General features: G+C 43.2%; 1 protein-coding gene across 2 annotated transcripts; it reads right to left on the bottom strand.

Moving 5' to 3' along the window:
- Positions 1-846: 846 nt before the first annotated feature.
- On the bottom strand, positions 847-11,287 carry Rbm43 (RNA binding motif protein 43). 2 transcript variants are annotated; one of them, XM_027420451.2, is made up of 4 exons: positions 11,136-11,287; positions 6,650-6,839; positions 3,616-3,695; positions 847-2,742 (listed from the first exon to the last, which is right to left on the bottom strand). In XM_027420451.2, exons 1-4 carry the CDS (start codon positions 11,136-11,138, stop codon positions 1,909-1,911), a joined length of 1,107 nt encoding a protein of 368 aa, XP_027276252.1. In that variant the 5' UTR covers positions 11,139-11,287; the 3' UTR covers positions 847-1,908. The 2 variants fall into 2 exon arrangements, with proteins under 2 accessions (XP_027276252.1, XP_035302510.1); XM_035446619.1 differs by lacking the exon at positions 11,136-11,287 and adding an exon at positions 10,863-10,907.
- Between the last annotated feature and the right edge of the window lie 553 nt (positions 11,288-11,840).

The raw sequence follows: 11,840 nt of genomic DNA, 5'->3' as shown, positions 1-11,840 counted from the left end.
CAATGGTGATGTACTTTGAAGACTGAGGAGTAATGCTGTCCCTACACCTTTCCTCTGTCTCCTCTGGCTTCCCAGCTGCCATGAGGCAAGCATCTTAGTTCTGCCATCCCCTCCTTACCATGATGGTACCTTGGCACAAGCCCAGTTATGGAATCAAGTAGCCATGGACTAAAATTGTGAGCCACAAGGTATCTTCCCTTCTTGCAAATTTATTCAGGTGTTTTGTCACAGAAACAGGAACCTAACACAGATGGTGTTTGGAGGTGGGGCCTTGAGGGGAGTGACTGAGTCATGAGCAAGAGCCCCCCATGATGACATTAATGTTCTAAGAGACGGGGGAGCTTTCTTCCAGGAATAGGGCCCTTATCACGGCCCAACCACGGCTGAACCCTGATCTTGACTCCACCGTCTTGAGAACCATGAAAAATGTCTACTGTTTAAATCATCCCGGACAAACCTTTTACAGCAGTCCGAGCAATCAAAAGCTTTCTTTCACTTGATTGCTCACGTCCTCTGGGGCACAAACATTGTTCAGACTGACACAGTCTCATTTGTCAAGTTTGGGGTTTGTTACTTGTGTTTTGGTGTCAGAAATATAGTAAAGAAAGAGAAATTATTTAAACATTTGGGATTTAGATGGCAAAGAAAAATGCAGAGATAATAGATTTTTCTTATGCTCTACTGATACAGTTAAAATCATCATGACCATGTTTGTTTACTCTAAAAGGGAACAGATATAGTTCTACTACTTATTACACCAGGATGAGCTCTGCAGAGCTCCATTATGTAAAGTTGCCTTACTTGGGGGCTAAATTGGAGGGAGTCACAGACCTGGAAACAAAGCACTACAGCTTTCCTTTGTCTTTATTATCGTGCTGTTAAAGTAATAGCATTTAAGGAATAAGATCAAGGATGTGGACCGTCCTTGCTTGACTCAATGATGGTTCAACTCACAATTTAATTTTTCTGTAAGTTTTACTTTATTGTGGTGCAATAAGAATATATAACCAGTAGAAACTGTGCTCCAGACAGTGAGTTTTTTTCAGGCTAGTGATGCACAGTGCCATGCTCTCCAGCAGTGGTGAGCAGCCACAGTGAGCTCAGGCTGTCAGTCAGCACCACCACCAGGATAGTGTAGCAAAGTTAGGCTGTTCTACAAGTTACATGGACTTAAGGCATTTTTTTTTGTTTTGGACTCACAATGTTTTGACCTTACAATGCACATCTGGATGACACACCATTGTAAAACAAGAATCATCTACTACAATAGCAAGCACACAAATTTCTCCCATGATTACAATTCTAACACTCCTTACCCAGGGGATCTTGGCCATCATTGTAACACTATATGGAGTGAATATAAATCCTGAGAACTTAGCAATAGCATGATAATCATACAAACCTAAGTCACGGGAAAGATTTCTAGTCCTAATAATTTGTAGTTATGGGGAAAGTGAGATTTCTTCAAAGTTTAGTGAGGTTTTTTGCTGGTTTTGTTTTGTTTTGACAGTTTGATCTAGGTATTATTTTTGTATTCGATGCCAGTCCCATTTCTTGTCAGCTGGATAACTTTGGATAAATATTTTTAAGTTCCCTAAAATCATATTTTCTCCTTCTATAACATGAAGGCAATGATACACACCATGAAAACTGGATAAGGTGAAAAGCAAGCACAGTCACTTCTCAGGGGAAAAGCAACCATACTGTGGCTGAGACCTCAGGTGACCTGTAGTGGCATCTTGCCTTGCCAGTGAACTTGTAGCAGTGGCCACACCCTTTGGGCATGGCTTCAGGTTCACATGTAACCCACTGATAAAGTAAAGGAGGGGCTGGCTCACGATCGCTTGGATAGCATAGAGCATCAGAAGAATAGAGACTGCATCTTCTGGATCAGAAAGACCACTGCTGTTATTTACTCTTATCTGTGTAAGTCCAAGATTTATCATTTATCTTGGGTCTGGCGAGCTCATTTAAGCCCCCGCCTTTAGTGACCTTTTGCCTTGCACACTTTATGAGCTCTGTCTTGAATAGGAACGTGTCGGAAGAAGGTCCTATAATGTCGATATGTGTGTTGTGAAGATTAATCAAAACTCTAAGATATCTGTAACATAGTTGTTCACATGCCTGCTTAATATTTCTTTTCTCTCTATCTCCCCTTCCTTCTAACACCAGTGTCTCTTTTCTGAGCTCAAGGTGGAGCCCCTGGACCCACTCCTCAATGATCTCTTTCACATGTCTGACACTGTTAGAGCAAGACCCGTTGTGGGCATTTTGTAGACAAATAGTGATGACATCACCATCCACCCTCTCCTGACACAGGATATGGTATTTGTTCAGTGTCAGTTCATAAAAGTCACACTTGTGTTTCAGGTAAAAGAAAGTATCTGTATCAAGCACAAGTGTCCCTTCACTTCTGGCAGCCTCAGGTACAGAGGTCCCAAGTGCCACTGTAGAGTTGTCACTTCTCTGTAGGACACTTCCAGGGTTCTGTCTATTCTGATTTCTCCTGTCACTGGCATACTTCCTGTGATTTTCTAAAGGGGAGATGGCTTTTGATATCAAAGCCTGTTTAAGCTTCATGATAGCCGGAAATGAACCTTGCACAGAGATTTTCCCACTGGGTCCCAGTGAGCTGAAGTTTAAAGTTGGGATTTTCTTTTTCAGATCCATTACCAGGCTTTCTAGCACAATTTGAGTCCGAAAAACAGACAGATCCAGAATAGCCATCACATGGTTGAAGACCTAAGATGAGAAAGAGAAAGGTCAAAACAGCATGGCCTAGTGGAGCCAACACCGGAACACACTGCTTCCTGTCATTCTTCCCATCTGGACAGCACTTGCTCTGAGTCAGGCCCAGCTGGCCAAGCTGAGCCTTCCCAGCTTCTTGCTCTAAATCACCCTTTCAGAGAGCCTACACTGCACATTATGGATTCACAGTCCAAACCACACACCCCAAAAATGGAGGATAAAAAATAATCTGAGACAAAATGCTGTTTTGAAACACGGTGCTTTTCAGAACTCACCAATATATATAAACCATTGGGGTGTGCTCCACAGACGGGCATCCCTCTGCCTGCCCTACCTCTTTCTCCCAGAGAGACAGATACAGATGGCTATACCATAAACCCAGGGTCTCTAAAGAATATATGTGGGGACTAATGGTTTGGATTTTAACTTTCATTCTTGTGAAATGAATGTTTTCATTTCACCTTTCCTGCTCCTTCAAAGTTCCTTTTTAATATTCATCATAAGTATCCCCCAGTATAAAACCTTTAACCCAGGGCTGGAAAGATGGCTCAGAGGTTAAGAGCACTGACTGCTCTTCTGGAGGTCCTGAGTTCAATTCCCAGCAACCACATGATGGCTCACAACCATTCATAATGAGATCTGGTGCCCTCTTCTGGTATGCAGGCATGCATCAGGCAGAACACACACACTAAAATTTAAAAACAACTTGTCTAGCAGCAGCTTTTGCCTTTGAGAACTTAGAACTTTCTACTTTCATTCCTAAGAAGTCATAAGGCAAGAGTGCTTTGTGTGTCTTTATATATACCAAAGACCTCCCAGAAGTAATGGGGCCCAGGCCTTAAAAAACTCCCCAGGGCCCACACTCACCTTTTCACTGAAGCCGGAGACTGTGAGCCGAGGCTTTGAGGCCAGAGGATATTTCCTTTGTCTGATGATATTCTGTGCAACTATGGAAAGATTAACATCAAAAGTATTTGTGGCCTGACACACCAATAATTAACCTTAATTTATAAAAAAAAAAGAGGAAATGTTCCATTGTTTAGAAATTGAGTTTTTTGCTACATTTTTCTTGTAAACCTAACATTCAAAAAACTTTTCCCTTGTGATTTTTTCCCCTTGTGCTTTAACACACTAAAGTTCACCATAAAAGTGTTAAGAGGTTCCTAATCCTATTTTTAAGGATTAAGATATAAGTACATACATGAGTAAAAAATAATAACCTGAGTCAATCCTCCAAGCCATCCACTCGAGTCAAAGATTGCCTTCATTACCTGGAGCTCCACAATGCCAAAGTTTTTCTCCTAACTCACTGCTAATCATCTATCTCCCCCTTCTCTGGCAAACCCAGACCTCAGCCTCTTTGCTGACTATAACCACCCCATGAGTAATTCCAACTTCTATGGCTTTAGACATCTCTATGTGTATCATGTTCAAACTTCTGCCCCTACTTCATCATCCTAACAGGTATCATATCAAGGAAAGCTCAAGTCTTGTTTGGTGTTTCCTGAACATACTAGAACACTGTCCTCCACATCTCCAAAAACGACATTCTGAACACTCACCTGCTCTGCTATTCCCCACACTGCACCGTTGTTTCGGAACAGGCAGCTCCAATCCCCAGTCCTCTACTCACAATACAATGGCTCCCACCTAACCAGAATACAGTCCAGAACCCTCGCCAGGACCTTGGGCTACTCAACACACATGGTCCCAGCTCCCGCTCCACCACCTGACACACATTCCACTCCGACCACAAAGGGCTCTTTCCTACTTCTCCAAACATGCAACATGCTTCCCTTCCCTTCCCTCCTTGCCACACTCCCCACCCCAACCCAACCAGAATGTTTACCACTCCTTCATTTATCCTAGAATGTTCTTCTGTCATCCACATGAATTCCTCCCCACCCCTTACCCCCCACTCCCACCTCTTGCTTCATTCTGGTCTCTGCTCAATTGTTATGTAAACAGAGTGTTTCAGATCTGGAAAAGTAGCTGTTGGTACAAAACATACCTTGTTTACATGGATGAAACCTTGGATACTATTCCCAACATGCCTAGTGTACATGACACTTTGGATGTGATCCCCAACACACACACACACACACACACACACACACACACACACACACACAGTGTTTGCCAACCAGAGCTGGCGGTGCAAGCTTGTAATCCAATCCCAACTGTTAGGGAACTGAAGCCAATGGATCTCAGTTCAAGGTCAGCCTGAAGAGCCTGGGTAACTTGTTGAAATTCCATCTCCCCAAAGAGAAATAAAAAAGGGGCTGGAGAGATAGTGCAGCAGGAACAAGTGCTTACTTCTCCTCTAGAGGACTTGAGTTTGGTTCTCAGCACCCACATCCAATGCTTCACAAGCTCCTGCTGTAACTCCAGCTCCAGGGAATCCAACCCCCTCTTCTGGCCTCCACAAGCTCCTGTACACACATATGACATTCATATACACACATACATACATGCACACAAACCATAAAATAAAAATATAAATATTTTTTAATAAATTAAGAACAAAAGACATTTTACTCCGCAGTCTACCTAAACCAGTACCACCTACCACTTTATTTATTATTATGTATACTTTTTCATAGCATGTATATGGTAGTATGTAACTAAATATAAGCAACTATATAAATATAAATGAAGCACAAACCTATCATATATCCGTTGGCCTAATAAATGTCCATCCCTATTGATGCACACTTCATGAAAAAAAAAAAAAAAAAAAAAAAAAACTCCTATTCCACTCATGATTATGTTCTCAACACCTAGAGTAGGGTCTGGTAATAGTCGCATATAAAATATCAATTTACACATCCACTACTATCCCTTTAAAGATATGAAGAACCCTTGCCCTAATCCCATCCTTGAGCATGGCTATTGAGAGAGAATGACTTAGCTCTTGGAAACAGCCAAAGGTTAGTGCCAGTCCAGTATCTAGGATTTCTAGACACTTCCTTCCCCCTCCAACAGAGCAAGAGCCCTCTCTTTGCTAACACGCCTGCATGGAACTTTCACCCCTGAGGGGTTAGCCTGGAGAATGTCCTCTGGCAGTCTATTCTACTAGGGTCTAAGCCTAAAGAGAACTGTCCCTCCTCCAGGCTGACTGCTGCTTCAAGATGAAGTGAGAAGCAGAATGGCTTAATCTTCTTGCAGGTCCAGGCCATAGATCTCAGTTCAGCTTTACCAGGAACAATGCAGATTCTTTATTAGAATGTCTGCTTGAGAGTTTGAAGGATGAGAAGCAGAAAGTGTAATTATATTGTTGTCGACACCTCAAATTTACCAAAGAGATTATATGTAGCCAGTGATGATGGCGCACACCTTCGATCCCAGCACTTGGGAGGCAGAGGCAGGCAGATCTCTGTGAGTCCAAGGCTACACAGAGAAAGCCTGTCTCGAGAAACCAAGAAAAAAGGGAGGGGAGGGGAGATTATATATAATTTAAGTTTACTTGGCCCATGTTCTTTATTTGTCTCCCATATACATATACAGCAGCTAAATACTTTTTAAAGCTTCACAATTTCCCAGTAACTCATACTTTATCATGAGTCATTTTTGTATATTTTTGCAAATATAAGACTGGCCACTTTTCAGAGTAGAATAATTGTTTAATGCTATTTCAACTATTTCAAAGTTTGCCAATCATTTTAACAATATGGATTTTTGGGGGGGGGTTGGTTTTATTGAGACAGGGTTTCTCTGTAGCATTGGAGGCTGTCGTGGAACTCACTCCGTAGACCAGGCTAGAACTCATAGACATCTGCCTGCCTCTGCCTCCTGATTGCTGGGATTAAAGGTATATGCCACCACTGATAGGCAACAATATGGAATTTTAATTTCACTGGGAAAGTATATCTAAGATTATAAAATTTTGGCTAAGAAATACCTTTCTTTTCTTTGAATATGATATATGCAACTCCTTTGGTTCTTGATGGATATATCACCTCTTCCACGTGTTCACCCTCATTTTGGAAGTAACGCCTCATTAGCTGGTCTTTTAAAAGGCCAACTGGAAGACCAGAGACTACAATCGTTCTCTCAGAAACTGTGGGGTCTCTGATCTTCAACGCTGATGCCTGAAGAAAAACAATTAGATATTGTTTAAATGTGAGTCTGCTGAAAGGTACCATCACATCAGTGAGACATAATGCCCCCTTCCACAAGTGACTAACAGGAGCATGTCTGCCTAGCTCCATCTACCAATACAGACCTTAGTTAAATTTGAGAGTTATGTGTACTACCAGTAAGTAGAAAATATTAGTAAATGTTTGATATAAGGAAGGCCCAAAATACAGAAAATGTCACCAAAAAGGGGGGGGAGGTTGAGATGGGCTCTTACTATGTAGCTTTAATGTAATGAGTCTTTTTCTGTCCCTCCAACCAGCTCTCATATAATGGCACAGAGACTTCTTATTATGAAAGCTTAGCCTATGGCTTAGGCTTGTCCCACTAGCTCTTATAACTTAACCTACTTTTATTAATCTACATTTGACCATGTGGCTTTTTACCTTTCTTTCATTCTGTATGTCTAACTTCCTCCATGTCTCATTGGTGTCTCCTCTGAACCTTGATTACCTCCTCCTACTTCCTCTCTGCCTGGAAGTCCCACCTATACCTCCTGCCTAGGTATTGGCCATTCAGTTTTTTATTACATCAATCATAGCAATACACTTTCATACAGTGTACAAATACCTCACAACTTAGCTGGATTTGAACTTGCTATTTAGACATGGCTGACTTCAATCTCAGAGATCCTCCTGCCTCTGTCTCCCAAGTGCTGGAATTGGCAACCACACCCAAGGAGATGTACCAATTTTTTTTAATGCTTAAAATATAGCTGTGGATACAGCTCAACAATAGAGCGCTTGAGTTGTGTGTACAAAGTCCTGGGTTTATTAAAATAACTACAAAATGTCAAAGTTTCAAAGAGGCTATCTATTTTCTAGATTATACAGTTCAAAGTGAGTAAGTCAATATGAAAGGCATCCCTCCTATTATCAGGATCAGGAGAAAGTCTTGCAATAATGGAGTGGCTGCACAGACTACACTCCACGTCCCACCATCTAAGGTGATACAGTGACACTGAGGACATGCTCCTGCAGATTCTGCTGCCATATGGAGGAATCAGCAAAAAAAAAAAAAAAAAAAAAAAAATCCTTCATTTATCCTCAAATCCTCTTGAATCCACTTCTGCTTCACACCTTCATTCATCTCCCACCCCGAGTTAGGAGAGTGAGTCTATCAGCCTCTCCCATGATGTGCCCAGTTAGTCCAGTCTATAACTGCAGCGAAATTCAGACCTAATCTGTCTTAATCAACTGAGGGAGGACGAGGTCTCCTGGGCTAGACCCATGATTAACAAACCACAAAGGAGCTTTGAGCTCTCAATGCAAGGACTGTACTTGAAAAAGACTCCTCCAGGGGAGGAGCCTACTGCTGGCCTCCCAGAGGGGAGCAAAAGAAGAGTCTGTGCACAGTGTTTGCCTTAAAAATGAAAGGAAAAAAAAACAAAATCAGTCCATTGTTGCAGGAGCTGTCATCCAATTTCAGGGAGACAAAAATACACCAAGGTGTATGTAAGAAAGAGTCAGAAGAAATATGTCTAGAATAAGGAAGGAGGGGTGTGAGGTAAAGGTGAAAGTCTTCTTGGCAGTACCCTCGAGTATGCAAAAAGGAACAAACACAACAGGCCATGGATGGCTACTGCTAAAGCAATTGCTCCAGCTTGTTCCCCATACTGTCGACCCCCAAGCTTAAGATCACAAAACCATAGTGGCAGACACTCATTCCGAACCACAGAAAAACACTGAGGGCTGTTCTTTTTAAGAAAAAGAAATTAAATTAACTCTCGAGAGACTATAGTTAGCCTGGGCACACATGAGCACCACCTCCTCTTTTCTGGCACTTAAGGGCCCCCAGCCCAAGGACCATGAGCAAACAATCTTAAGTAAAAGGGAGAAATGGAAACGGTAAAAGAAATGTTGAACATAACTAGAAACATTTCCCTTTATGTGGAAAAGGAAAATTACACATGACATGAGACCAAAAGAAATTTTAACAACTAGACCCTGCTGACATAGTATTTGCTCTTTACAATGCACTACCATTGGGTTTTAACTTTTGGACTAAACGTGCTAAGTCTTCAAAATACCAAAAATTTTTAAATGGCTACAGAAAAAAAGAAAGGAAGGAAGGAAGGAAGGAAGGAAGGGAGGGAGGGAGGGAGGGAGGAAGGAAGGAAGGAAGGAAGGAAGGAAGAAAATATCCAACACTGTAAGAATAAAGCTGTGTTAACAGAAACTAGAGGGGAAAACAACAAGGTTACATTGCAAAGAATCATGTAATGTTATACACAGTTTAAGTGTGTTATAGAAGTTTCAAAAACAGCCCAAAGAAAAATTTTAAGTGAGGTCCCAGAACAGCTTCCAAACTACCGCCTGTAACTCCACCCTCTTCTGATCTGACACCCTCTTCTGGCCTTTGAGGACACCAGGTATGCATCTGGTGTGCATACACACATTCAGACAAAATGCACACACACAATAAAATAAACTTAAAAGCTAAAAATGTACTGTGTACTCTTTCTGTCTTGTATAGGCTTTACAATTCAGATTGTGGGGAAGGTACTTCCAGCTGATGGGTGAGGAGGCGGACACAGAAGTCATTTCAAAGGAGTTTGGTTTGCATGAACGAGGGCTCTTTATTGCTCTACAGAAGGAAACAGAACACCTCATTGGAGAACACAGATCACTCACAATAAAATCCTAAAACTACTACAAATGCCATCCAGGATTAAGAAGCAAGAGAAAAGAGGTGCTATGAATGAGAGGCTGAGAATTGGAACTGATTCAAGTAAAAGAAGTTTCTGGCACACAAAAGTGGTGTGTGGGAGAGGGTGGGTGATCATTGTACTGACAGAATGCAAGACAAAAGAAGACCTCCTGAAGATAAAATGCTCAGAAATATAAAAAGTAAAAACTTACTGGTTCTATGACAGGCAGGACACTTTAATGGAAGTAAACGATTTGTCTAAGATGAAAATGCATCATCTTAGATGATGTTCCTTATCTGTGCCTCCTGCCTAGTCCCCAGGGGCTTAAATATAATTTTCCCTAGATAATTCTCCCTTACAAGAGGGGGAGAAATGACCAAAGGGACTTTGAGATTTCCAGGGAAGCTGACTTCCTGGCTTTTATCTCTATGGCCTCCTGTTCTGACAGCCCACACCAGCCTCAGTGGTAAATGGCTGGTAACCCACCATCCTTCTGACTTTTATCAATGCCAAAGAAAAAAATCCATTTAAGCTCAGGAAACATCCACACCTCATCAGCACTAATGTGTTTCGTAATTCAAGTGTCTACGCAACCTTTATCTTTAGAATCAAAGAAAATCCCTGAGCCAGTATTTTTGTAGACCTTGTTTTGCAAGACCTCACTGCACTCTACGATCTTGGGAGCCACTTAAAGGCCCTGTGCCTTCTTTAGCTCACGTGTGTCTGAGGACATATGGCTGCATGTCTTCTCCTGAAACCTGCTATGAATAGGGAGTTAGCAGTCTCTGTGTAAAGAAGAAAAAGGAGTGCCCCGAAGAAAGTTAATCCATTCAAAGACTTTGAAATAAGGCAATTTCAGCAGACATGAAAGTGACGTCATTTTACCATTCCCATGCTCGACTTCAAGAGACTCTGGGCCCTCACGTCATCAAGAAAGAAAAAGAAATGGTGTAAAGTAAAACTTACTTTTCTAAGTGAGGCACTAAAAAGAAATAAATAGTTCGCTTACGGTTTCAGTTTCTATTTGCTTTTTCAATCACCAGTCACCAGTAAACACACACACACACACACACACACACACACACACACACACACACACACACACTACAGTAACTGCTCGTTTTAGTTTCTATTTGCTTTCTCAATCACCAGTCACCAGGTAACACACACACAGACACACACACACACACACACACACACTACAGTAACTGCTCCAAACACAGTCCTCTGGGTATCTAGACTAAAACCCGGGGCCCTGAGCAAAGGCCTAGCACGCGGAGAGAGAGGCCGCCGTCTGGTGCCCCTGGGTTTGGACCTTTCTTGCTACCTCCTTCCAGTAGTTAGTTATGGCCTCCATTTCTGGACCACTGTCCTATTCCTCATCAACAAACCAGCCGCAGTCCCGCCCAAAAACCGGGGCCGGGGGGGGGGGGGTCCCTTGCCAGTTCATCAGAGTGCGAAAGGCGCCCGTGTCCCCACCCGTGGGAGCCAGTCCTGCCGCACCCCGACGGCCACTTCGGGGCGCGCGATCGTGCGGTACGCCTGCTCTGAGACCCTCGACGTGCCGCCCTGAACCGCGACCCCGAGGAAAGCGACTTGCCATGATGCAGAGGAGATGTTCGTGCAGCTGGAAGCCTAAAGCCGATGGGCAGGTTCCACTTTCGCTTTCAGTTCCCGTCGCCCAGGAGACCGAGCGCGGAAGGGCGGGGTCCTGCGCCCGCCGCCCGGACAGCTTGGGCTCCCGAATCTAAGCTGCTCGTCCGGCCGTGCCCCGCGGGAACCTGGGTTTCCCCGGACGGTCCTGGATGATTCCGGCCCTCGTCCCAGCGCTTTCTCAAGCCGATCTCCCGCAGCTCCTTCCCGCTGGTGGTGAGGTTTCCCTCCTCATCCCGGTTCACCACCTGAGCACAGCAGGTGATGTGTCAACCCACTTCGCCACCTGGCCCCATGCTGGTGCCTGAGACAAGGAAACCTAACACGGGCCTCAAAGTGAAATCAAAGAAATATGCAGGAAAGCAAATGGATGGCAGAGCATGAACTCATTTGTAAAGAAATAGAAACTGAAATCATGAGACACCAACTTTCAACCAATTTACCCAAATTAGTGGATAACCCGATGTTAGCATAAGCTGGTTTAGGAGCAAACGTTTCTAAGAATTTGGGCCTCTGACGGGAATTCAGAACACTGGTCCCCACAGAACACCTTAGCATGCCCTGAACTTGAAGCCAAGTCCCTGTGACCCCTTCCTGGACTCTCCTCTCTCCTGGATCTTTGCTTTCCCAAGGCTATGTAAAATAGACACCC

Source organism: Cricetulus griseus, chromosome 6, assembly GCF_003668045.3.
Source record: "Cricetulus griseus strain 17A/GY chromosome 6, alternate assembly CriGri-PICRH-1.0, whole genome shotgun sequence".
Taxonomy (NCBI): Eukaryota; Metazoa; Chordata; class Mammalia; order Rodentia; family Cricetidae; genus Cricetulus; species Cricetulus griseus.
Note: the sequence above shows the minus strand (reverse complement) of the source record. Positions and strands in the feature narration are given on the sequence as shown.

What these genes read in the sequence shown, in the direction of transcription:
- Rbm43 (XM_035446619.1), bottom strand. Translation starts at nt 10,892, where the DNA reads ATGGAGGCCATAACTAACTACTGGAAGGAG. An exon ending in CATATTCAAAGAAAAGAAAG is followed by an intron (nt 3,696 to 6,649) that starts GTATTTCTTAGC and finishes ATCTTTCCATAG; the next exon opens with TTGCACAGAATATCATCAGA. An exon ending in TCTCCGGCTTCAGTGAAAAG is followed by an intron (nt 2,743 to 3,615) that starts GTGAGTGTGGGC and finishes TTCTCATCTTAG; the next exon opens with GTCTTCAACCATGTGATGGC.